Below are 27,842 nucleotides of genomic sequence, written 5' to 3'. Positions count from 1 at the left end.
CAATGTGTTAAGTCCCATCTAGAAAGAATACATGAACAGCATTTCAAATTAGGATATGCCTGAATTAGGATATACCATTAAAAATAATCAAAGTAAATTTATTGCAGGATTCTATATACATCAAACACCAATAAAGCCAAACTTACCATATTTATAATAGTTTGTACCTTGTTCCGTAAATAGAGTGCAGCCGTGTTCATGGAACAGTGCTTTCCTGTCTCCCCCTTCCTTCTGCAGCCCCCATCATACCCCATTAATCTGCTGCAGAGATTTGGGGACACTTGGTGGCTGCAACAGGAAGAGGTAATCAGTGAAAATTAGGGAAGTCCCTTATACAACAACAATCACACCTTTGAATTCAACCCTATATGACTGAGAATTTATAATTATAATAGTTTAAATACCTAAAGATTAGATTTGTAAAAAACATAAAAACTGACCTAGAATTGGTCTCTCTTTTGCAATATATATGGATGAGTTAAAATTCTTCTGTAAATTACCATTTTGAATTTCTTCCAAGCTTTGCAGTGGCATTCCTGCAATATTTTAAGTAACATAAAGCTTTATTTTTCGTTGTGGGCTATGTTGAACATTTTTTTCTGTTAAAAGGGAATCGTATTTGGGGAAAGGATTTGAAAGTGCAACTCCATCATGTTGCATGGTCTCCAGATGGCAGAACCCTTCTCTTTGGAATGGCAAATGGAGAAATACACATTTACGACAAGCATGGGACTTTTATGGTAAGTTCAGAGGTTGCCAGCTAGTGGGTGAGTTCACTACCCAGTTGTTCACATAATTTGAAAGATTTTCCTAAACATTTCTGCCTGATCTACTTTGGTACAACCTGGTTGATGCTTCCTCTTCTGTAATGATAACACTTAAAAACTGTTCTGCAGTTGCCACAGGGATTGAAAAAATTATCATGCCGTGGTATTTAATAGAGCACAAATATAGAGCCAGCTGGTTACAGCAACCAGTGAAGGTGATTTAACTGAAAGTCAGTGGCATTAAATGAGATTGAAAACAAGTACTCTGCTTTAATTGATTTGTGGATTGCAGCCAGTATCTGTTAGCAGGCTTTTCATTCTTACTTATGACATGTCTGTTGTAAAAGTATTTCATACCCAAACCCTCAGTAAGAATATATAAGAGCATCATAGTTTACATATAAAAGTCTAAGTGAATATTGCTTCTTCTACAGCTCTATTCCACACGTGTACTTGGGAGTAAAAACCATTTAATAGAATTGGTCTTGCTTTCAAATAAACATGGATAGGATCTGGTTCACATCTGTCTGAGCCACTCTCATGGTCTATTTGTTAAGCTCAGTTTTACACATGTTTATTAAATATATTTTTTTAGATGAAAATGAAAATGAATTGTTTGGTGAATGTAACGGGAGCATTCAGTATTGCTGGATTACATTGGTACCCTGGAACAGAGGGTTATGTTGAACCAGATTGTCCATGCCTTGCGATTTGTTTCGACAATGGAAGATGCCAAATAATGAGACATGAGAATGATCAAAGTAAGCACAACTTGCTAAAATACCTCTAAACAATTACTGTGAATCCAGTTCCTTCAAGGTCTTGTTCAGGAGTTATATAATGGGTCATTCTTCAATTGACCTTTTGTGTATCCTCTTTCTATCACTTAATTATTATTATTTTCATAACATCTAGATCCTGTCTTAATTGATGCTGCTCTGAATGTTGTGAGTATCCAGTGGAACCACTGTGGAAATGTTCTGGCAGTTGCAGGTTTCCAGAAGGTAGCTGCACAAGATAAAGATATAAATATTGTGCAGTTCTACTCTCCATTTGGTGAGGTAAATTCATTTTTATTGTTTTTCTATTTGACCCTGTGTACAGTGGTTGAAAAAAGCCAAACAGTAGTGGTCTAAATCAAGGTTTTCAAATTATGTTCCTATAAAACCTGAATTCAGCAAAAGCAGTAATGGTACGCAAGCTTCCCTGAAAGACAGTTTGCTCAATGCTTCCAGCCTTCCCCTGTGTTGTGCAGATGCAGGATAGTGTTGGGCATGTTCTTGGTCAAAGTTGGGCAGAAGGTACATTTCCAGATGTTTTGAACTTCAGCACCCATAAGCCCCTGCCAGCATGGCTAATGGTAAGGAATTCTGGGAGTTGTTGTCTAAAACATCTGAAGATCTACTTTCTGCACACCCATGTTTTAGGTCATATTCTTACTGGGGTGGAAGGATGTAATAAAGGCCAACAGGACCAGATAGTGCCCCATATGTATTCTGTGCCGCCCGCCCCCCGCCCCAGAACATGCCTCAAAATTTATTGCATTATGCAACAGTTCTTTGACAGACATATAAGAGTTTAATAGCAGAAAAATTGATGTGTAAAGCATTGCAAGAGAAAGAGAGAGAAATGCGGTCTAAATTGTGCTTGAGTGATGCTTCAAAGTATTATGAGGTTGGGATACATGCTGTTTTGACTCTTTCTGCCTATTTTTATAGTAAGTTTATTCATATGCTTGTAGCACAAATAAATTCTCTATATTCATCATACATCATGAATTGACCATTATTTTTTTAAAGTCAGTGTGGTGTAGTGGTTAGAGTGTTGGACTGGGACTTTGGAGATCTGGGTTCTAGTCCACACTTGGCCATGAAACTCACTGGGTGACTTTGCATCAGTCACTGACTCTCAATCTAACCTATCTCACAGGGTTGTTCTGTGGATAAAATGGACTGAAGGAAGGCAGGGTATAAATGTAACAACAACAATAACAATAATAATAATTAATAATGGTAATGTGTGATTCTGCTATTATGATGTTATATTATTATTATTACTATCATTCTGTGATAGTTTATGTATCATATGAAATCCATTTCACTACATGATGCTGGAAGCCATTATGAATGATCAGAAATGGCTGAAATAGTTGTAGGACCAATTTGATAGTGACCAATACATTATATGCTTTTAGATGCCAGGTGAAGACCTTTTTATTCTCCCAGCATTTTAACAGTCTATAAATAAATTTTAACTTGGTGTTTAAATTTGTAATTTTGCATTGCTGTTGTTTTTATCTGGTTGAGCTTTTATATTGTATTTTATACTATGGTTTTATACTGTTGTTTTATACTTTGAATGTTTTTAATTTTTGTGAACCGCCCAGAGAGCTCCGGCTATTGGGTGGTATAGAAATGTAATAAATAAATAAAAATAAAATAAATAAAGTAATTTTCTACCTATGACTGCATAAAATTATTAGGGCATATAATTTTAAGAAATATAAGGGTGTGGAAAATAGAATAATAAAATACCTCTTTCAAGTACTCATTATACATTGTCAAGATTCTTGAGCTCACTTCTTATGCACCTTTCTTCATTCTAGTCACACCCACAGAATATATTCAGTATATTATATTCAAGTATTCCAAATTTGGAAGTAATACTAATACTGTATAACCAGTTAATGGATTATGTCGTTTCAGCATTTGCGTACACTGAAGGTTCCAGGCAAACAAGTATCAGCTCTGTCTTGGGAAGGAGGAGGTTTAAAAATAGGTCTGGCTGTTGATCAGTGTATTTATTTTGCAAATATTCGGCCAGACTATAAAGTAAGTAAGTGCAGTCCTCTGCTTTCATTGGAAGACTGATTGCTAGCATTGTGGAAAAGGGTGCTTGAAATTATGATGTCAATTTCAAGTGGTTCACCACTTAGGGTAATCTTAAGATCATAACAAGGGCACCACTGTGTTTTCTCTCCCTGTTTGGAGAGGCAGTGAAGGTTTATATCTAGAAGTATCCAAGTGTGTGGAGAGAGGGGTGTGAAGATCGTAAGTGAGAGCTTTGGGCATGGACAGCACTGGGTAAGAGCCAAGGATGCTAGTCAAATTGTTGAGGTTCAGGTTCTGATTTTGGGTTTTTTTCAAACCTACTATATTGTAAAAGGCTATTGCATTATTAGAATTACATGAATGACTATAAAGTATCCTTGGTAGCATCTGTGATTTTTAAAAACGGCACTCTTGCCCGAAGGAATTCATTTATCTTTTTGCCTTCCTCTGGTGGCATTTTAGCTATTATGAACTTTACCTATGAATGTTTTGCATAGTTTTGCTGCTTGGAAGTAAGTTAGGTTTCAGTATTAATTACTCTGCGTTGCTTTTGCCATGTGCCTGAGAAACTTGGAGTAGGATCCAATGATGGTGCTATATAAATAAATAATAATAATAATAATAATAATAATAATAATAATAATAATAATAACAACAGTGCCCTACTGCTGGAGGTGAGCACCACTGGTTCCTAGTGCGCATGTGGCCACCCCCAGTGGTGGCAACAGGGGTGTGCACTTGGCTCCTACTGCCATTGGTGGCAATGTAGCACTTCTGGGAGTAAGCCCCCAAATGACCGGAAACGCAAGTTTCTGGAAGGGGGAGGTCGCATGTTCCAGAAACTTGGCATTTCTGGTGTTTGGGGGCTTGCCCCCAGAAGTGCTACATCGTGCACTATAATAACTGAAACCTTCATCATATCCAATAAGATTAGTTATGTGTTTTCTACAATGTATTTGTTTAGAAGAATGTTACTTACGAGTGTTTAGCCTTTACTCATGTTACTCTATATTATTAAGAAATAATAAAGTTTTCTTTGTTGACAGTGGGGTTACTGCACTAATACAGTGGTTTATGCATATACCCGACCTGATCGTCCAGAATACTGTGTGGTCTTCTGGGACATAAAAAACAATGAAAAGTATTTGAAATTTGTCAAGAGTCTGATCTCCATAACAACTTGTGGGGACTTCTGCATTTTGGCAACTAAAGCAGATGAAAATCAACTTCAGGTATAAATGCTTATCTTGCAACCTTTCCTGAAGCACTTTGAATTATAAAATGGAACTGTTAGTCCATCTGAATAGCCCTGATGAAAGGTTCACTTATCACAGATTCAGTTCCTTCAAAACAGCAACAACTTGGGAGCTTGATACTCTTCTTCTGGCAGGGGTTTGTCCAATGCCATAGTTGAAATTATAGATCTTCAAAAATAAATTACAGGTTCTGATTAGTTATTAATATTTCTGAAATGCCAAACCCACCCACCCCAGGTGCTGTATAATATATAACACCAAATTAACAATGGTAAAATTTGCAAGCAGGAAAGAGAGAGAGAACTCAGAGCAGGCCAATCGGACTGAAAAGAATTGCAATTTCTTGGAGAAGGTGCAACACCTCTGCCCGTCTCAGCAGGTTCACAGTAAACAATGCGGAGCACTTTGGGTCTTAAGAGCTCCGAACTGCCTTTGAGAATTATTTATTTATTTATTTATTTATTTATTTATTACATTTCTATACCGCCCAATAGCCGGAGCTCTCTGGTGGTTCACAAAACTCTGGGCGGTTCACAAAAAGCTACTCTCTTTATCCTGTCTAAACCCAAAGAACATGGCCTCCCTTGATGTTGAGAACATGGTTTGGGTTTTCAAACTAGAGAAAGCCTTCTTCCTTCCATCTAATATGCAGCAAGTCTTTGAGGAAGCCTTCTTTTCAGGCACATTCTTTGCTGGTTATGGAGAGAAGTGAACAAGCTGTCAGAGGAGGGAGAGGTTGCTTTGTCAGTTCCCCAGCAGCTTGCTGTGGCTCTGCACTGGATAGGAAGCAAAGAACTTCCCTTCTTCCCTGGCCAGCATAGATGCAGAGCAAGCTGCTGAATCTGTACCTTTTCTTCCACCAGCTCTCTTGGCCTCTCTGCAGCCAGCATGGAACATGGTTTCAATGAAGGGCATGTCTACACCATGGCTATATCCCGGGGTAGTCCTTGGATCGTCCCTGTGCATCCAAATGATGCACAGGGGATCCCGGGGGAAACCCAGGATGAGCAAGGACTTACCCCGGGATATGATATCAGGAACCGTGGAAAACCCGACTTTTCCATGGTTCTGGGACCATCCCTCGGAGTGCGGGCCATGTGGCCGCTGCTCCCGGGTTGTCCCGTCCTCCCTGCGAGTAGTAGGACACTGGAAATGGGTGTGGAGGTGCACAGCAGCAGTCCGTGCCCTTCTGGGAGCGGGGTCGGGTTTTCCTTTTTCTTTTTTACCTTTTGCAGTGGAGCGCAAGTGCGCTCCTCTCGTTGTTTTTAAAAATGGCGGCCGCGACATCTTTCTGGGACATCATGTGGCCGTCAAGACACCCAGAGAGGATTGCAGAAGCCAGTAAGTCCGCGATCCTCCCACTACACACTTGTGGTGTAGACATGCCCAAAGACTTCCTCAAAGGCTCACTTCATAGCGAATGAAAGAAGGAGAGGGCGGGGCTGAAGAGGAGAGGCCACATTTGCTGTGGGCCAAATTTGGCCCGTGGTGCAAATTTATAACCCCCGTTATAAAGTTTGAATATGCTCCCAAGTGCCTTTTGTTGCCTTAATACTGTGCTCTATTAAATATCTTGTAGGGCATTCATGTTTGAGCTTTCCTTTGTGTCTGCCTCATTATGTAAAGCTACTCTCTTTATCCTGTCTAAACCCAAAGAACATGGCCTCCCTTGATGTTGAGAACATGGTTTGGGTTTTCAAACTAGATACAGCCAGAAAGGATTTTCTAGGCGTTACTGACAGTAATATTATCACAGTCTAAAACGTGAATGTAGAAATAACATTTCCTACTGCACTCTTAATCTCTTGGGATCCCACCTAAATGGAAACAGCAGTTGCTTTAGAAATCTAACTGACTCATACAGAGTTGCTCCTTCTACTATTATGTGTACTTAGTTCTAGAGGCATTGCTTTACTTTTTGAACAAATTCATTATTTCCCATATCTCTTGTACAATGCTTGCAAAGGAGGAGCATGAGACTGAATCTGTGGGTGCAATGGTAAAAACAATTGTTTTAACTGTTAATTTAACTTGATGTGTTTATGATACTGCTTTTTATGTATGTGTTATTGGCATGTGTTTGGTTCAAACATCCAGGGTCACTGAATTAGAATTTCTGGAATTGCCCCTTTAGGTCTCTGCTGCTCTATGGAGAGTGATAGTATACATAAGTGGTCTTGACCGATATAAAAAGAAATGAATATTGGGCTTGGATTCAAAAACCTTGCTTAAAACCAAAAACATTGCTACTCACCTGCGGAGGGGTGCCAGTTACCCACCCACCCAAACATACTGGCTCCAGAGACCGCCAGAGAAATTAGTTTTATTTTATTTTTATTTAGAGCCACCCTTCAATAACAAATATCCTAGGGTGGTTTGTTATTAAAGAAAATTATAACAATCAAATACAATAAAACAACAAAGCAAATACAAAAAACACCAAAAGCACTTAAAAATGACAACATTTAAAAACTAGGATGTAGTTTTAAAGCCTGGGAGAAAAGGAGCATTTTTGTCTGGTACCAAAAGGATACAGAGTAGGCCGCAAGCCTACCTCACTGGGGAGGAATTTTCATGATCAGGGTGCCACTGCTGAAAGGATGGCTCACTATTCACCATCCTCTTCATCTGTGATGGCAAGGGTACCTGTAGAAGGGCCTTTTCACATCTGAGCAGGTTGATATGGGAATAAGCATTCCTTAAAGTGGGGTGTGCAGAGGGTTTTAGATAGGAAAGATCAGCATACCCACGTTTGAGTAGAAATATCGGAATCAAAGCCATTCTTTCTAACTCCTTCAAAATATCCCTCTTGTTTCTCCTTCACTTTGCCTGTTTGCTTCAATTTTAAAACGGGCCAAGCTTTATCTTGACGTACTAACTAAAAGTGAGTGCTTTCTGAAGCATCATCTTTAGCAGTATTTCTCAATTTGATGAAATTATACCCATTTCTAAACATTTGAAAGATGTTTCAAATGTTCAGACTTTGTGAACATGGGGAGTGGTGCTATGGACCCAAATCTAAAGACCTGATTGTATTAGAACCTTGTAAATACAGGGTGTTTGGATGAAATTACTGCAAGTTGAAAGTCTACACATGGCATTTGTAGTTCTGCTCCACTTTGCCTGTATCAGGGCAGAATTTTGTGGTTCCTGGGAGGGCTTCCCAGGGGCTATACATTCTTTGGATCTTCCTCTCTGAGGGCAGAGAGAGCGAGAGAAAGGTCTACCCTCAGAGAAGGAGATCCAACTTCAATTAAGCCTCCTCCATGAGGCTGCAGGAAGGTCTCCAGCCACTGCTCTTCCAACATTGGAACTCCAACGGCGGAGACAGCAAAAAGGAGCTGTTCTTCAGGATCCAAACCCCACACACAGAACAGCATTAAAGCTGGTGTAGTTTATTTACTTCCCCTTGAGAGCAATGGGGAGGGGAAAGTTACAAAGAAAAAATGGTTGGAGAAGAGCAGAAGAAATGGAAAAAATGCAGTCTCTTCTACCTTCTGCTCTGCCTGCATTGGTTGACAGGGGATAGGAAAAGCCAGTTCCTCCGGTTTCCATAGGATTGTTCTGCCCATGAAGCTACCATGTTGTCATATTTTAGGCACTTATTAAAATCATGTCTTTTTTTTTACTTTCCCCCAGCTATGAACTATCTTTGAACCAACCTCATGATACTTGTGTGTGTGTGTGTGTGTGTGTGTGTGTGTGTGGTTTGTCTGTTGTTTAAATTCTGTTATAAACTACTTCAGAATTTGTTGATATAAAAAGCAGTATATAAATATTGTTAATAAGTAAATAATAAATAAATAAATAAAATGTTGAGTAGTTCAAATGAAGGGTTTTGAAAGTGCTTTGTTAGGTAATATTTTGTGCTTTGTCCTTCCATAATCACTAACATTTAATTTTATGGAAAAGGAGTGGTTTCCCTTCTACAATTTTTTTTTATTTGAAAGGTCTCTAGCTTGAAACTAATATGTGTATTGCTACTTGCTTCTCCTCAAAATAAAATGCTATTATATTTTGTTATATGAAAATTAGGCACGTACATCCCTAGGAATTCCATTCCATTTAAGCCCAATGGTATTCCACAGCATTTCTGTTCCAGTAAGTGGCAGCAGATTGTAATTATTTTCCCCACCCCGGAAGTATTTTGCGCAATTTCTTTTGGGTTCCGCCATTTTGCCCAAATTAATTTGTGCAAAATGTTTTAGGAAGGGTGCGTCTTGAAAATCATACAAATGGTGTCATCATTTTTAGTGGTGATCTTGTGCAAGCGTGCATGGCTAAGTAGCCCTGCAGAGGTATATTCACCCCTTGACAATATCCTTGGCAGTTCATCCTCTCTACACACTACTTCATTTAGCCAAGCAGAACCATATTCCCTTCTCAGTTCCATTCTCTGCTACGGCACTTCCTCACTGAAGCTGGGGGTGGGGAAAATTGCCCCACATAAATTCCTGCCATTAAAAAATGAAATAAAGGAATCCGCTATGGATCAAGTTGATACTAGCAGAGGTAATAGAACAAAATCCTCAGGGCCAAATCAGAAAAATCTGTTGAGTTTTCAACTCCCCAAATGGAATTCTCATACATCCCTAATGAAAATACATCTCTGGCATATTTACTTACTTAATCCATATAGTTTATGTTCCTGATTGCACTGAAGAAACTTTGAATTTTCTTTTGAGATTTATATGTGTGTTTATTTTTCTGTAGTATGTACTTGTTCTCTGCAATTCCATTGGTACTCCCCTGGATCCAAAATATATTGACATTGGTAAGCAAATATTCAGAGTTTTATTGTATTTCTTGATCCTTTACCCCAAATTGTCTTGCATTGAAATAGCTGTTTAAACTACTAGATAGCAGTTATTTGTCAGAGTAGATGAGCTTTTTTGTAGTAAATGTCCCGAAAGATTTTTGTATTGACTACTAATGAATGTTATGTCAGTCACATTGGGCAACTGAAATTGATACAGTGGTAATCAAATCTAAAATCAACAGTATAAGTAACTTTTTTTAGGTAACTATCTATAGGAAGCAAATATATTTACGTACACAGCTTCTCATTTTTGAAGTATGATAAAACTAGTGGTGTGGATTCTAAGACTGCGTTCAGACAATATGGTAGTTAATAGTAGGGGTAATAATCAACTCGATAGTTATTTATCTCGGGGGTATTCCCCACACAACATGATAATAATCAACCATGGTGTGGATTAGTATCAGCATTGAGTTGATTATTAGTCCACACTGAGTTGACCCACTCATCCCCTGCACTCTCTCCCCCATCAGTCCTCCCGCTAGTATCCCATCAGCCATTGCTGCCAATAATCTATCCTGCCAGCTGGGCTAGAGTGGCAGCCACTGCTTTGACCACCACTCTAGTCTTGCAACTGCGGCTGACGAAATAACCAAAGGTGGCCGAGGAAATAACCAATGGTGCCCTCCACACAACACAATAACCCATGGTGGATTAAATAACAAACCATCGACTATTTAAACCACCATTGTTTATCGTGTTGTCTGAACCCAGTCTAAGATAACAAATCAGAAGGAAAGTTTCCTGTCCCTTTCTCCCCACTGCAGCCCCTACGCTCCCCCCAAAAGGATGGGGGGGTGTTAAGGTTTCGTCTGTTTCCTAATGGTGGAAAAGGGCATGTGGTAATTTTTTTTTAGAAGGAAGTGCTTAATGCTATTTATGCTCTTTGGCATTCCATGACATTGGAGGCAAAGAAAGCACAAAATTATAGAAGATAATTTATAATTTCAGATACACAGCTGTTTTTCTCATCAATTTTGCACAATATTCTGTGTTATTTCATAGTCACTTTGGCCACAGCTAGACCTAAGGTTTATCCTGGGATCATCCAGGGTTCGCCCCTGCCTGAGCACTGGATCCCCTGTGTGTCACCTAGATGAACAGGTTTGACCCCTGGATGATCCAGGGATAAACCTTAGGTCTAGCTATGACCTTTATCTCCTTCTTATCTAGTAGAGCTTTACATTAACTTCACGTACTTAGCATACCCGCTCTGGAGCTCAGATCGAAAGAGCTGACTCAGTTCACTCAAAAGACTTGTGGACTAGTCTATTTTGAATTTTAAAACTATTTTCTTTTGACATACTACAAAAAGTGGTTGAAGCTGTCAATTTCAAAAGCAGTTCAGCATTTGATGTGTGGAGGAGGCTGTTGTTTTAAGAATCTGTTTACAAGCTTGGGTGTTCTGATAGCTGCAGCATTCCCCTGCCTGCAAGAGCTTCCCATTCATTAAAATGGAGTGGCAAATATGATAAATATGTGCACACAGATCAGAGATTTCCATTAAAATGAGTGGGACAACTCATATGCATGAGATCTGTGTGCATAGGTCTTTTGATTGGGCTATGGGACTTGAAATAGTTTCTTATAAATAGCAGATTTTGATTTTGGGCTAAATGCGTTTGTACCAAACATATTCAAATTATATTTCTTGTTTGGATTTTATAATAGCACCATTGTTTGTTACCATGACCAAAACGCAAGTGATAGCAGCTTCAAAAGAAGCATTTTATATCTGGCAGTATCGCGTAGACAAGAAGCTTACAGCAATGGAAATTAACCAGGTAGCACGGACTAGAAAAGAAGGCAAAGAGAGGTTTGTTCACTGACTTTATAGTTCCTTTATCTGTATTGTATTGTTCTTGTTATTATCTTTATGACATTTGATTTATAAGCTAGGAGTATTATTTAAGTTAATTCATAGAAATAGCTGCTATAAACAATGAATGTCTACTGATTTTTTTCCCGCTACTCCAAAAAGAACTATTCTTGGCTTTCCTTTTTTATCCTTGTATATTTTCCACTCCTAGGTAATATTCTAAAAAATTGAATGTCTAGTTTCATTGGAATACTTAGCAATCCTTCAGCTTTGTTAAATTATTTTTCTGTCCAGAACTTTCTCGCCTGCTTGCATCCCAAGGGGAAATGGAACTACCACTTCTCATTCAGCACGTCCAAAGTTACTGCACTTCCTATTTAATTTCGACACCTCTCTTTATTACTATTAGCGAATTTAATTCCTCACTTGCTGCTGGCATGCTTTTTTACATCAGTGTTTTTTTCTGTTAAAAGACCTTTAGGTCCTTGATGACCCAGCTCTTCCCTATTTATGCAGTACTATGGCCTGAATCGTAAGATAAGGAATTCCCCAGAAGGAAAGTCTCCTGTCCGTCTTCCTCCTGCAATTCTAAAAAAAAAAAAGCCTCTTTGGGGGTTGGGGTACCCTCCTGAAGAATGTGTAATGGAGCACAAGGGAGGTGTCTGCTACTGGGAGATTGGGGAATCACCAAAAATTGTGGTTTGGATCCTAAGTTAAGTTAAGGAAGTTCATAGAAAGACACTTATCCTACATTGTTCAGGAGAAGCTGTTTAGGAGTCATACATGGCTGTAGCAGGGAGGACAGACAGGAAACTTCCCTTCCATAAAATCCTTAAGTTATCTTGGCATCCAAGTCTTTTTTAAAAAATACATAGGAAGAACACTGAATTAAGGAGTAACAATTGAAGCTCTGGACTGTTTTGCTTTGATAATTTCATTCCTACATGTTGTATCACTTTCCAAAATGGTGGATACTTGTTCCCAAACCCCGTCCAAAATCTAATTTTCCTTTGGTGCAATATTTTCTTGGTTTCTTTCAGGATCTACCATGTAGATGATAGCCCTTCTGGAGCAGGTGATGGGGTGCTTGACTATGCTAAAGTCCTACAAGTAAGCTCTGTTTTTAACCAGTACCTTGTGCTTGCCAATCTTTGATGAAAGCTGTTTAGAGTTGCTATTTCCAATTTAATAGAATCGCTATTTCACCCTTTTATTGATTTAAAAAAATACTCAGTTTTGCAATCCAAGAATTCTTAAGTGTTGTTGTTATATTCTTGCTAGTGGTTTTGCTCCGTACCTGTGTTTTGAAAGAAAAAGGCTGCTTTTGATGATTAAATTAATGTCATTTATATGGTTTTAGGGAACAAGAGATCCAATTTGTGCAATAACAGCATCTGATAAGACACTTATTATTGTAAGTACTAAATATGCAATTTACTTATTTTACAATATTCGTATACCATTTTTAAAGTATAATGGTTCTCAAATCAGTTCACAAGAACAAAATCAGATTTATAGTTAATGATACTGCCCTTGCACTGATTGGTCCAGAATACCAGGTGCTGTCAATGGAATCAAGCAATGGTATCATCTGGCTCCTGGTTCTTCTCCCATGATATTTATTTATTTTATTTATTTATTTATTGCACTTATATACCACTCCCATAGCCAGGGCTCTCTGGGCGGTTTACAGAAATTCTAAAATTAAGATAAAAACGAGTATACAAAATTTAAAATTCACAGAACATACACACATAAAGCATTAAAAACCGTTAAAAAAAACTAAACATGTGGGTGATTAAGATGTGCCGCCATGTGCCTGGGCAAAGAGGAAAGTCTTAACCTGGCGCCGGAAAGATAGCAGCGTTGGTGCCAGGCGAGCCTCGTCAGGGAGATCATTCCATAGTCTGGGGGCCACCACTGAAAAGGCCCTGTCCCTCGTTGCCACGCTCCAAGGCATTATCATATTGCTATGATAAGGTCATAGCAGTGTGTACTCGCAGTCAGGTATTCTTCGGAGTCCTCTTCTTCATCTGCCAGGCATTCCTGCTGCCACTACTGCTGCCCCTGCTGCTCTGAGCAGATGATGTCAATTGCGTCCAGCCCTTAGAGGCAGTAGTTGTTGGAAGCAGTGGCAAAAGTGATGTACAAAGTCATTTCTGCAGGCCTACCTGCGTTGTTGCTTCACCAGATCCACAGCAGTGGTTACTTAAAGCTGTGGTTTCAGAACAAGCTGGGATCTGAAACCTGATCCTGGCTTGATCTAACATGACACAGTTTAAAGAAACCAGAGTTTGCAGAGTTTAGACGTCACAATGAACTGCCATTTGTTTAAAAGCAGAAATGCAAGCTTCTGATCTCACAGCTGCGCAAAACCTAGGCAGAGGGAAGGGTTAAGGTAGGCTCATCGTGTATTGGAAAACAATGGTTTACAATTCTGTATGAACTGGCCTTATGTATTTCCCAACATCTGGCTACTAAAGAAGAGATGTTTCTGTGAACATAATATATGCAGGCAACAGACTGTCCCTCTCACAAGATAGAATATTGTGTGATGTAGATAGCTTGGGTTGCGCTTTGGGGGAGGTTGTTTTGGAAGCAATATGTTATTGAAAGCGTCCAAAGAGCTGGCAGTTACAGTAGACCAAATGATATAGGATATAGCCAAATACTGTATTTGAAAGAAGAAAGGGAATGCTCATATTATGTACATACATAAAATAGGAGAGAGAAAAGGTAGTGGTGAAATGGTGATAGGCAACAAAAACAGATGGTAGTTTTAGAAAAAATTAAGTCACCTTATTTGGGTATCCAAATAAGCTATTTTTGATGGCTTAGCTTAAGTCTGGTAGCAGGACATCAAAGGCATGAAATTATAAACTTGGGGGAACAGACATACCATTCAATGGAATGCTTCAGAAAAGAACCATCCATCCATATATTGTAAATGACCGATCTTACACATCTAACATTCTCAAAAAGGTACATTTCAGAACTGCAAAGGTGAAACTATGGATCATCTGCATACAGATGAAAGTGATAATGGAAGCCCAAGAGAGAAGTGCAGCAATCTACTTTGGACAACCATAGCTCAACTTTCTGAACTGAGATATACACAAGCCCTCACACACAGCCCCTTCCCTCTCTCTTTGTAGTTACCAGGTTCAGAAAAAGCTAGGATATTAAACTAATTTTAAACTGTAGTTTGTGATCCTGGCTTCTTCCTGACCTGGTAACCATAGTTTCTTGGTTAGAATGAATGAGAAACTATGGTTAACTGGAGATTTGTTGCAAACTTCTACACACTATGAAGGGAGGAGGGAAGAGGCTGCATCCCCAAGCAAAAGTCTTGTTTATATCTCAGTTTATTATTAATCTCAGAGATAATTGTTTGAATGCAGCCAGTGGTTCATTACCAATAACTAAATCAGAGAATTAAAACAAGAAATTTTCTGAATCCAGTTATTCAAATGTTTGTTAAATGATGTGATATTTGCCTTAGTTTGCTGTCCAGCCAGAAATCTTTTTACTTAAATCAACACACAAAGAATGGTGTGTTAAAAAAACATTTTCGGTTAGGAAGGGAAGAAGACTGATATTGCCTCACTATGCAAAAGTTGTTTTTTCTCTAGGGTCGAGAATCTGGTACCATTCAGAGTTACAGGCTGCCCAATGTTGGCTTAATTCGGAAGTATCACCTAAATTGTCGGCCCTATCAACTGTCTTTGAATTGCAGGTCCAGGTAAGACAAACTGGGATGTAAAATAGCTTCTCAATATTGATTGACAATTCTTCTTAATCAGGATACATTATATTAGTTACAATATTTAAAATTATCCTAGGTACAAATTATATACTATATTGATCTATATTCTATATCCTGAGCAGAAAGGGCATTGGATACAAATTCTCCATGCCATACATTAGCATTACAAGGCAAACATCCATTTGGGAATTCTTTGTTCTTCTTCGTGGTCTCTATGCATCACACATATGGGCTTTGCGCCTGCGCAGAGACCAGACCGGAACCTTCTATAGCTAAGTGGAACGTTTTTGGCGGGAACCCCTCCCCCACGCTACTGCGCATGTCCATGGGGTTCCCGCCCTACCCTCAGTTCTTCGTCGTCCGCCATCGTGCCTAGACCGAAAGACCAAACCTCTAGCGTTTCTCTGTTAAATCTGTTTAAAATATTTTCTAGCTACCTTTTTCTTCAGCTTTCTTCTTTTTCGTCCTTTTTCGTCCTTTTTCTCTTGTTATCTATAAAAAAAAAAAAAAAAAAAAAGTATTATATTCTTGTAGATAGTTTATCTTAGCGACTACGGTCGCGACTGCCGCATGGCAATAAAGGCCCCGTTCCGCAAGTGTGTCAAGTGCGGAGCCAAACTACCTCCTACGGACGGACACTCCCTTTGTGTCCTTTGTTTAGGCGAAGGTCATATTGTAGAGGCGTGCCACCATTGCATGTCCTTTACAAAACAGACCAGAAAGAACAGGGCAGACCGTCTTCGCTCAATACTTTGGGAGAAAGCCCTCAGAGCTACGGAGGCTCCAATGGATAAAACGGCAACTGATAAGCCCGTTTCTGACCGAGGCACAGGGACGAGTGTGCAAGCCAGAGCAATTGATAGGGCACAGATACCCCTGACGCCTGGCCGGTCATTGGCAAGTTCTGCAGCCAAGAAAATTTCAAAAAAGGCCAGAACGCCAAAATCTTCCTCCGAAATGGAGAAGAAAAAGAAAAAGAAGAAAAAGGATACTGAGAAAACCTCTCATGGTTCTCCTCGACTATCCGAGTCTTCTCGGAGACAAACAACCCCTCCTACCGTAACGGCTGTTTCGGTATCGAGGCATGTCTCGACGCCGAGACCCCAGTCGATACCGAAGAAGACGGTACCGACGCACCCTCCCAGTTTATCGGAGGGTGAATTACGTGATTCGGCATCGGCAGCCTCATTGAGAGAGCCTATCAGACCTCAAGTACCTCAAGATATAATTCCACTACAACCTTCGCCTAGACGAACACCGAGGCGTGATTGGGACAGAATCTCTCAATATTCTGAGCCCCAAACCAGACAAGGTTATTATGACTGGGATCGCTACCGACCTCAGAGATATTATGATCAATATCCACCGGAGGAATATTTCGCCCAGCCTCCACCCACATCCAGAATTTGCCAATTGCCACTGCCTCCTTCTTCTATCCACCAATCTCCTGCTCGACGCCATAGCCGTTCGTCGACACCAATCACTGCAGCGGCTACGCTACCGACGCAGCAGGTATTAGTTGATCCAGCACAACATCAGATGCAGCTGGTTACTGTTTCGTCACCAGAGGGTAACTACCCATCTGATTCCGATTCAGTTCATTCCGTAGTAGCATCGGTACCATCACCAAATGATGCTGTACATGGAGAGGATCCCTCATCGCCATCGGATGATATGGTGAGGTTCTCAGATCACATGTTAAGAATGGCCCGTGCACTCGGTTTAGACCTTGAGCAAGCAGACGAACCTGTAATCGATCCCATCTACGATGTGTTTCAAACAAAAACGACCTCAACAATTGCTATCCCGTTTCCGCCGGCTCTCAAACAGGCAGCGCAACTCTCATGGGAGACACCGTCTGTGACACAACCCACCTCGAAAAGATTAGAGACTCTTTATCGGATTCAAGAGCGGGATGCTGGATTTTTAATCAAGCACCCAAAACCAAATTCGATCGTGGTGGAGTCAGCTCAGGGTCAGTCACAGAGAGCCCATTCCGCTCCCGTAGATAAGGAGGGCAGAAAGTTGGATTTGGCAGGTAGAAAGATCTACTCCGCGGCATCTCTCGGTATCAAGGCCTCAACTTACGAAGCAACGATGGCGCGATACCAGCTCTTCCTCTGGGAGAAAGTGGGGTCACTATGTGACTACCTCCCAGAGGATAAAAGAGACTTGGCGAGAGTTTTTCAATCGGAGGCATCAGCGATTGCAAGACAACAACTATCGACTGCAAGACATCAAGTTGATTGTCACTCAAAGAGCATGATGGGGGCCATATCTTTGAGGAGACACGCATGGCTAAGATCTGCCAATCTCGCTACCGAAACTAAATCTAGGATCGAAAACATGCCTTTCGATGGCGAAGGCTTGTTTAATAGCAAGACCGACGAGACCCTAGATAACATCTATAAGGCTCGGTCGACTGCGAAGAAGATGGGTTTTTCTGCTCCTCCAGCGCAGTACAGACCTAAAAGATGGTCAAGGCCACTTATGCAACAACAATATCAGCAGCGGCCTCATTACCAAGGCCAACAGAGACAGCAACAACAACAGCTGCAGAGGAAGAGGCCTTACCAGGGCAGATACCAGCAGGACAAGAGGCAACCCGACTTCTCTAAGAAGCAGCGGGTTTGACTCTTCGGCCCCAGATCCACTCCCTTTTGCGAACCGCCTAGCACCCCATTACCATCAATGGGAGTCAATAACATCGGACTCCTGGGTGCTCACTATCATCAATTCGGGCTATGCCATCGAGCTCGATGCCCTTCCTCCTTTTTCCGGCGTGAAAGTAACGACTCCATCCCCTCCTCTGCTGCTCGAGGTACAGACCTTGCTGGCGAAAGGAGCCATTTCTCCCGTACCTACAGAGGAAATCAACCAAGGTTTTTTCTCCCGTTACTTCACGGTCCCGAAGAAAGATGGAGGTCTTCGACCGATCATGGACTTAAGACAACTGAACAAGTTCATCACCCCGAAGAAGTTCCGTATGACAACGGTTACTTCAATTTTGCAGCTTCTACAAAAAGGAGTTTGGTTCGCAGTGGTGGATCTGAAGGATGCGTACTTCCATATCTCCATCAGGAAGTCGCATCAAGCTTACCTGCGGTTTTCGATCGGTGCATCCCAGTACCAGTTCACCGTTCTTCCGTTCGGGTTGGCCACGGCACCGAGGGTTTTCACGAAGGTCATGGCGGTGGTATGCGCCCACCTAAGGCAGAAAGGCATTTATATTTATCCATACCTGGACGATTGGCTCCTCGTAGCGGACAGCAGCGAGGCGCTCCAGTCAGACATACTAACCACCCTCAACCTGTTGGACTCGTTGGGGCTGTGGATCAACCTCGAAAAGTCCATTTTGACTCCGCAGCAGAGATTGGACTTCATAGGGGTAACCCTATCCTCTCGAGACGGGAGGGCATACTTACCTTCTACCAGGGCAAAAACCCTTCAACAGTTAGCCATCGATACCGAGAGCCGCCGAAAAGTTTCGGCATGGACAGTTCAGAGACTGTTAGGTCTGATGGCAGCTACTACGGCAGTCATCAGATTTGCGAGACTCAGAATGAGGATATTGCAAGCTTGGTTTTTGAGGACTTTCGATCTCAGGCTCAATGCTCGACGAACTTACCTTTCGATACCGAGGCAGGTGAGGGCATCTCTGAGTTGGTGGTTCTCGATGTCGACTCTTCTCGAAGGCGTTCCATTCCAACAAGACGCGCCTTCGGTAACGATCACGACGGATGCATCCTTAGAAGGATGGGGAGCCCATTGCAGCTCTTTAACTTCTCAGGGTCGTTGGCCTCGATCACAGAGGGAGCATCACATCAACCATCTCGAACTCCTGGCAGTAGAAAATGCAGTAAAAGCATTTGCACAGATGATCGAGGGCCGAAATGTCTTGATCGCAACGGACAATACTACCGTGGTGGCATACATCAACAGACAGGGTGGAACAAGATCACACCCCCTGAATCGTTCTGCACTCAGAATATGGAACTGGTGCATAAAGAGAAGGACTTACCTGACTGCGATCCATGTAGCCGGCAAGGAAAACGTCGTTGCGGACTCTCTCAGCAGATCCTTCCATGTCGACCACGAGTGGGAGCTCGATGTCGAAGTGCGGGAAAGCCTTTTTCGGTACTGGGGCCGTCCTGTTGTCGATGTCTTCGCTACCGAAGACAACGCAATCTGCGCCAAGTATTGCAGCAGGGCAGGAAGAGGAGAGCAATCTTTAGGAGACGCCTTCACCAGGACTTGGAGAGGAAATCTCCTGTACATGTTTCCTCCCTTCCCACTATTGACAAGGGTGATAGCCAAGATCCAGATAGACAACTCCAATTGCATCCTCATCACTCCGTGGTGGCCTCGACAGACGTGGTTCTCTCACGCCCTTCGGCTATCGAGAGGGGATTACATCAGGCTCCCGTCGACACCGAAGCTACTGTCTCGACACCAGGGCAGGGTTCGACACGCAGATCTGTCGACCCTCAAGATGACTGCATGGAGGATAGCAACCACTCCTCCTCTAGAGCCAGAGTCTTGACTGTGGACCACATTATATTGGCAGCTCTAAAGCCTTCAACAAGGAAATCTTATGCAGCAAAGTGGCGGAGATTCCAGAACTTCGCATTGGAAAAGAACCAAACACCAGAATCTTGTCACTTATCCTTGATCCTCAATTATTTATTGACACTTTTCCAGCAAGGACTTAAACTTACATCCATCAGGGTTCACCTAGCTGCGATTACATCTTTTCATCGGGGCATAGATGGTTTTACACCTTTTACCCATCCAACAACCAAGAAATTTTTGAAAGGTCTGAAGAATACGATACCAACTGTGAAAAGTATCGTGCCGCCATGGAGCCTATCGGTTGTGCTGCAAGCACTGACACGCAAGCCCTTCGAGCCCATGGCTTCGACAGACCTTAGGCTTCTAACTTTAAAGACTGTCTTTTTAGTAGCCATTACATCGGCAAGACGTGCAAGTGAGCTTAAAGCTCTTAGGATAGATGTCCCTTACACTATCTTTCATAAGGATAAAGTTGTGCTACGCACTGATCCAGCCTTCCTGCCTAAGGTAGTGTCATCGTTTCATCTGTCCCAGCATATTACTTTGCCTGCTTTCTTTCCTAATCCATCTACACCTCTTGAGTCTTCTTTGCATACTCTCGATGTAAGAAGGGCTCTTGCTTTTTACAAAGACAGAACAGACAATTTTAGAAAAACAAAGCAATTGTTTATTTGTTATGGGGAGCCTTTTAAGGGACTCCCTGTCTCCTGCCAACGACTGTCTCGTTGGATAGTGGAGGCAATTGAATTGGCCTACTCTATTTCTAAAATAGAGTTAGTGAAACCTGTGACAGCTCATTCCACCAGAGCTGTTTCAACTTCGGTGGCCTTCACCAGAGGTGTTCCACTGGCTGAAGTCTGTAGAGCCGCAACGTGGTCCACTCCCTCCACGTTTGTCAAGCACTACAGTTTGGACACCCGTGCGAGGCAGGACTGCTCGTTTGGGAGGACAGTGCTTTCAGAGATCTTCAGATGATGCACCAACCCACCTCCAAAGGTATGTCAGCTTGCTACTCGCCCATATGTGTGATGCATAGAGACCACGAAGAAGAAATGCAGGTTGCTTACCTGTAACTGTAGTTCTTCGAGTGGTCATCTATGCATTCACACAACCCACCCACCATCCCCACTTGGTGGTGTGAGACTTACAAATGACACAGTTATATGTGAAATGTACTTTATTAAAATTACACTCAGGTTTATGGGGGCACGATGTCGGACTCCTGTAAACTGAGGGTAGGGCGGGAACCCCATGGACATGCGCAGTAGCGTGGGGGAGGGGTTCCCGCCAAAAACGTTCCACTTAGCTATAGAAGGTTCCGGTCTGGTCTCTGCGCAGGCGCAAAGCCCATATGTGTGAATGCATAGATGACCACTCGAAGAACTACAGTTACAGGTAAGCAACCTGCATTTTTCCCTGTAAAACACATTCTACCCAACTCTATTCATTGTTGAAAGTCTGCTCTAAGAATAGTAAATTCATTGCAACATTGTATTTTCAATCTGTGACAGAAAGCTGATAAAGAAGTACTGTTCTATTTCCCTCCTTCTACTTTTTCCTTCTCCCTTCCCCCCCCCCCATTTTAGTCGTCTTGCTATCATAGACATGTTAGGAATGCTCGTTTTCTTTGACTTGGATGCACGAGTAACAGACGGTTCAGGATGCCAAGGAATAGGTGAACAACTCAAACTGGAACGAAGAGACGTTTGGGATATGAAATGGGCCAAAGATAATCCAGACTTATTTGCCATGATGGAGAAAACTAGAATGTATGTGTTCAGGAACCTGGATCCTGAGGTAGAGCAATAATCAATAATTAAAAATAATTATTTTTCTTGGGATAAAATGTGTATTGCCCACTATCACCTCCTGCATCTTTGGGGGCAGGGAAGGAAAGAAAGTAGATAGCGATAGCATATACAAATCCATTTGGGGGGATATTTCAGCTCCCAGAGCGACTTACAAAAATTAATGATGACAGTTACAAAACTCTTGAAGGTGTTCTTTTTGGCAGGGAAGGGCCAAGCAAGTTCCCTGCAACTGTATTCTGGCTGATGTATAGGGTGAAGTTGATCTCCCCTTTGCCATGATGTCCTTTCTGGGAGGCAGAAGGTGTGTGCAACTTCTCAGACCCATTGTGATGGACGAAGTCAGAGTGTGCCGCCCTTCAACTCTGCAGTCCGAGGACAACATAGAGGACAACAAGTCTTTTTTGCACATTTTTCACCATGCATACCCCTTAGATCAGCGTTCTCCAACCTGGCACCCTCCAGATGTGCTGAATTGCAGCTCCCATCATCCTCAGCCAGTATGGTCATTGGGAAAGGCAGCCATTGAGCTGAGGAGGTCTTTGAAAAACAAGAAGTTAAGTGAAAATAAGTCCATACTAAACAGGGGCAGCCTAAGAAAAAGCGATAAGCTCCTTGGTAAGGAGCTGTGGGGGGGAGGAAATTCTCCCCCCTGCCTGCCCCCCACCTTACTGCTCATACTGCTGTACAACAGCATGTTTGCAACAGCATAAGAACATGAAGCTATTTTATTTTTTTACTTACAATATTTATATACCGCTCCCCATTCAAAATTTCAGAGCGTTTTATTCTGTTTGAAGATCAAACAGAATAAAACGCCTTAAAATAGATTTTTAAAAAAAGCAAAATCATTTATGTTATTAGATCATTTATTTAACTAGATCATACCAAAGATCCACATCTTCTGTTTATTTAGCCAGGCCCTGCTAGATGCTCACTGGCAGGGTTTGAGGACAGTGGCCATCCCTGTTGCTTATCCTGACTGGCATTTAAAGAGGAACGGCCGTTGTAGTTGCAAGTTCTCTTTAGCCATCTCAAGCTAGCAGCGATCACCACATCTTGGCACTCCAGTCCCTCCAAGCATTTCATTCGTAGGTGTGGGAAGTGCAGTGCTGTGGGTTGAAGCTTTCTGAAAGCTGCAGGGAGCCAGCACAGGCTTCCTTCCACCTGCATTCTGCAGCTGCAGAGGGAGCCCAGGACTGCATAAGGGTATGTTAAGGCCGGTTGAGGGGGCAGGAAAATAGATTATCTAAGTCTACAGTCTAGGCACTCTATTATTATTATTATTATTATTATTATTATTATTATTATTATTATTTCAGTTTATATCTCGCCTATATACAAAATATCCTAGGCGGCATATGGGCGTAACCCTATACATATTTATTCAAAAGTAAGTCTCACTCAAACCTAAGGATTGCAGCCTGTGTCTTTTGACATCAGTGGAATTTAGTTCTGAGTAAACAAGGGTCGAATCAGACGTTTAAGGTGCAATCCTATATGTATTTAGACAAAAAAAAGTCCTACAATTCCCAGCATGACCCTGCCAGCCAGGAGTTTTTTCTGTCAAAACATGTATATGTATATGTAAATCAAATAAAACTTCGAAGAATCATCATGATAGTTACATTTTTTAAAAAACAACAATACACACCTTATTTTTAAGCAAAATGTTATAAAAATTTGGTGGGGGAGGGAAGCTCTTTTTGATTTCACACTTACTGTAATTAAATAAAAAATATGTATAAATAAGTATATTTTAGAAAACGTTGACTTGGATCCAAAGGCCCTTGTATAGTGCTCCCAACATGCACTAAAGTTTCTCAAGCTCAGTTTTCCAATTGCTGATCTTTGTGCCTCTTGAAATTGAAATTTGTAGCAGCATATCCCTTCCCCCCTCAACCCCGCCCCCCCAAAAAACATGTGTACATACACAGGAGTTCTTTAGATTCACACTTTAGTAGAACATTTATTTATTTTTATTTATTTAAGTATTTTTATGCCGCCATTCAGCCAAAAAAGGCTCTCATGGCAGCTTACAAAAGTATTTCTTGACAGTCCCTGCCCACAGGCTTACAATCTAAAAGACATGACAAAAAAGGAAAGGGGATTGGGAGGGAGGAGGAGGAGGGAGGAAAGGAAAGCAAATTCAGGCACTACAATCTTAGTTGGAAAGTTCAGCAGTTACAGGTGACAGCAGGAGGGAGGGGTGCTCTCAGCTGGAGCTGGACCCAGCCACGGTGGAGAGGTGCCTGGCTGCTGCTTCCTCCCTCACTGGTGGCCTCTCCAGAGCCAGTTGGTAGCAGGAGGGAGGGGGCTCTCAGCTGAAGCTGGACCCAGGCACGGTGGAGAGGTGCCTGGCTGCTGCTTCCTCCCTCACTGGTGGCCTCTCCAGAGCCAGTTGGTAGCAGGAGGGAGGGGGCTCTCAGCTGAAGCTGGACCCAGGCACGGTGGAGAGGTACCTGGCTGCTGCTTCCTCCCTCACTGGTGGCCTCTCCAGAGCCAGTTGGTAGCAGGAGGGAGGGGGCTCTCAGCTGGAGCTGGACCCAGGCACGGTGGAGAGGTGCCTGGCTGCTGCTTCCTCCCTCACTGGTGGCCTCTGCAGTGACAGTTGGTAGCAGGAGGGAGGGGGCTCTCATTTAGTGGTAGAACTAGGAAAAGCCAAATTTCACTGTGTGATATTTTTATAGAATGTTTTCCTGTATTTCATGTTTACATTTTCAATCTGTTTATTAAGAGTGAAAAATGAATTTATATATCTGAAATACTACAACTTTATTTTTATTTGCTCATTTTCCTGTATTTCCTGTATTTTAAGGAACCTATTCAAACATCTGGATACATTTGCAACTTTGAAGATTTAGAAATTAAATCTGTGTTATTGGATGAAATATTAAAGGTAAATAATAATTCTTTTTTCCTAATAACATTTCATCTAGCAATTCGCACAGCAGTGGTTTTGAGCGAAAATGATCAATGGTTAAAAGAAACTTATTTTTGCATATTTTATAGAACCCTGAACACCCTAATAAGGACTACATAATTAATTTTGAAATTAGATCACTACGAGATGCTCAAGCAATTGTTAAGGAAGCAGGTATTGTAGAGTCCACCCAGTTCATTGAAGAAAACTCACATCCAAGACTTTGGTAAAATTCTATTTTTTTTCTAGCTTCTTCTACTCATGTGTATAAATAGTGTATTTATTCAATTTGGTTTTTCCAAGTTAATGTTTCAGTTAACAAAACCAATTTCATTAGCCTGGAATTTATATCAGTATCTATTCATGTGAAAATAACAGAATGTGAAAATATCCAGTAGTAATTTCAAGAGCTGCTAGCTGTACCACCTATGAATTTCCAATTAAACATTTACTGTTCAGGATAGCAGCAATTTAAATAGATCAGGAGTATGAAACGTGCAATCCATGGGCCACAATTGTCCCTCCCCCTCAAAATCTGTGTGAGGGAAAGCTTTAGGAATGAGCTCCATTGGTTCCTGCCATAGAAGCCTCATTCCTAGAATATCATGGGAAGCAGTACTTGAAGGTTCCTGCCTGCTTCTTAGGTAGGGTGACCATATGAAAAGGAGGACAGGGCTCCTGTATCTTTAACAGTTGTACTGAAAAGAAAATTTCAGCAGGTGTCATTTGTATATATGGGGAACCTGGTGAAATGTCCTCTTCATCACAACAGGTAAAGCTGCAGAAGCTATACTAGAGTGACTCTAAATTACTGCTGCCTCTGAATCAGATATATCATACTTCTGTCAGAGTTCTTGATCTCCTTCTCAAACACGATCAGATATTTCAGAGATGATAAGTTCAGAAGAACAAAATATTAGGAACAAATCCATCAAAGGTGGACTTCCCACCCCACCCCACCAGAGCATTTTCCTAGGCATCTAACCAAAAACATCCATAATGTTACATGTAAAGCCTTTATGAGATGATGTGAAAAGAACATAAAGAATATTCTGATGGCGGGGATGACTGGGAATTTTGCAATTCATGTTTACGGCATCTGTATTGATCCACAAAATCTTGGTGAACCTTTGGAGTTGGACCTCACTTCATTTTAATTTTGGTATGTTCTCTAATTGGACCAATTAAGGTAGATAAACTGTTCCTAATAAAGCTGCTTTTTCTAGGTAAAACATATATGTTTTTTATGTAGGCGTCTATTGGCTGAAACAGCTCTCCAGAAACTTGATCTTCATACTGCTGAGCAAGCATTTGTGCGCTACAAAAATTACCAAGGTATAAAGTTTGTAAAGCGCCTTCTCAACCTACAGAGTGAATCATTGAGGCAAGCTGAAGTGGCAGTCTACTTCAGCAAATTTGAAGAAGCTGAAAGAATGTATTTGGATATGGACAGAAGGTAATTGTATAGGATAAATTTGAATTCTTTGGAAAATCCTGATCCCACAATGGCACAGTTCATATTGGGAAAGAAAGATTTATCTTGAGTGGGCGAATTCAGATGTGGGGGCACCACTCTAACTAAACTTGCATTTTCCAAGTTGAATTCCACATAATTCAGAAGGGAAGAGAAAGGAAAAAGAAAAAGACTTATCAGGCATGAGGATGGAACTGGGAATGGCCCTATAGCTTTTAAATATTGAGTTTGTTCTGACTCTATACTGTTAGCTTCACCCTACCCGGTACCTGTTTACACTTCCCTGTGCCTGTTTGCATTCTCTTTCCCTCCTTATTGTTTACTGCAACTTTATTAGATTGTAAGCCTATGCGGCAGGGTCTTGCTATTTGCTGTGTATAATCTGTACAGCGCCATGTACATTGATGGTGCTATATAAATAAATAATAATAATAATAATAATAATAATAATAATAATAATAAATAACAGACAAATCCATTTAAAGGTGGTAGTGCTAAAACATCTGTTTGAGGCAAAGCAAGCTGCCTTAAAGCTTAATGTGTTATCTTGAATTTGTATAAAGCTTTAGAATATTTAGAGCATTTCCAAACATAGCCTTAGTAATTCTTAAAGCAGCACTGGGTGAGGCAGGCCAATATTATTACAGATGAGGGCAGAGGCTTAGCGATAGTAACTTACCCAAGACCACATAGTGGCCATGGTTGAGAGAAGATCCTGGTTCACAGCTCTGTCCTTTAGCCACTTAGCTACACTACCTATGAATAATTTTAGAAGTGATTTAAAGTTGCCTATTTGTGATATTTGCAGGGATCTTGCAGTTGACTTACGACTCAAACTAGGAAACGGATTTCGAGTAGTGCAGCTGTTGCAAACAGGCTCAGGACATGGAGATGACAGTCTTCTTGAACTAGCACACAATGAAATTGGAGACTACTTTGCAGATAGACAGAAATGGTATGCTGATAATTTGGAATTGTAAATGATTGTTGCTGACTCCTATACAAACTGGGGGCTCGATCTTTTGAGTTTTGCCATATGCAGGGAATGGAGATTTTAATTAAAGAGACACAAAGAATTACTCTGTCTTGGTGACTGAACCATAATACTTATCCATGTTTTCCACTTCGTTAGTAGTGGAAATATTTATTCTGCTGCACTGATGATAGCAAATTAACTAAATTGACAGTTTCATGACGTTATACTTACCTGACATTACTGTGCCTATAGTGAGCTGGTAGTATTAATCTATTATCAGAGATCTTGTTTCTTTTTCTTTTTTTCTGCTTAGGACAAATGCTGTTCCATATTATGTACAAGGCAGAAACCATGAACGTTTGGCTGAATGTTACTATATGCTGGAAGACTATCAAGCATTAGAGGATTTGGCTAACTCACTTCCAGAAAACAACAAGTTGCTTCCAGTAAGTACAGAAAGATGCTGATTGTGACTAATCCTATATGCCAGTCTTTCCCAACCTTGTGCCCTCCATACATTTTGGACCACAACTCCCATTATCCCTGACCATTGGCTATGCAGGTTAGGACTGATAAGAATTGTAGTCAAAAACATCTGGAAAGACCCAGGTTGGGGGAGGCTGCTGTACACACTTATTTGGAAGTGATTCTTATTGAACTCAATAGGACGTCCACACATCCATAAGATTGCATTGCATGGTTTTGCTTATTTGGGTAAGTTTTTTCGTCTGAAAAAAAAATCCCACTTCTCCTACCAGTGGTCTGATACTACTGAGAGTAATAACGTGTCAGAGGAACTAGTGTTGTTCCTTGTGCAGAAAGGGGAAGTCT

General features: G+C 41.2%; 1 protein-coding gene across 2 annotated transcripts in view; it reads left to right on the top strand.

The window, feature by feature from the left end:
• Nucleotides 1–27,842, top strand: part of WDR35 (WD repeat domain 35) — a 54,613-nt gene that overhangs the window by 7,570 nt on the left and 19,201 nt on the right. Inside the window, exons 6-22 of one of the 2 annotated variants that reach the window (XM_063125192.1) lie at nt 610–740; nt 1,363–1,528; nt 1,683–1,828; nt 3,473–3,598; nt 4,645–4,830; nt 6,821–6,853; nt 9,568–9,628; nt 11,345–11,489; nt 12,533–12,602; nt 12,853–12,906; nt 15,125–15,234; nt 21,417–21,627; nt 24,457–24,537; nt 24,651–24,787; nt 25,814–26,017; nt 26,844–26,990; nt 27,325–27,457. In XM_063125192.1, the coding sequence (XP_062981262.1) occupies nt 610–740; nt 1,363–1,528; nt 1,683–1,828; nt 3,473–3,598; nt 4,645–4,830; nt 6,821–6,853; nt 9,568–9,628; nt 11,345–11,489; nt 12,533–12,602; nt 12,853–12,906; nt 15,125–15,234; nt 21,417–21,627; nt 24,457–24,537; nt 24,651–24,787; nt 25,814–26,017; nt 26,844–26,990; nt 27,325–27,457 (2,141 nt within the window). The remainder of the gene's footprint in view (nt 1–609; nt 741–1,362; nt 1,529–1,682; nt 1,829–3,472; nt 3,599–4,644; nt 4,831–6,820; nt 6,854–9,567; nt 9,629–11,344; nt 11,490–12,532; nt 12,603–12,852; nt 12,907–15,124; nt 15,235–21,416; nt 21,628–24,456; nt 24,538–24,650; nt 24,788–25,813; nt 26,018–26,843; nt 26,991–27,324; nt 27,458–27,842) is intronic. The other variant, XM_063125193.1, reaches the window with a different exon arrangement.

The sequence above is a fragment of the Elgaria multicarinata genome, chromosome 4, assembly GCF_023053635.1.
Source record: "Elgaria multicarinata webbii isolate HBS135686 ecotype San Diego chromosome 4, rElgMul1.1.pri, whole genome shotgun sequence".
In the NCBI taxonomy this organism is placed as follows: domain Eukaryota; kingdom Metazoa; phylum Chordata; class Lepidosauria; order Squamata; family Anguidae; genus Elgaria; species Elgaria multicarinata.
The sequence above is the reverse complement of the archived record's forward strand: the minus strand, read 5'-3'. Positions and strand labels throughout refer to the sequence as shown.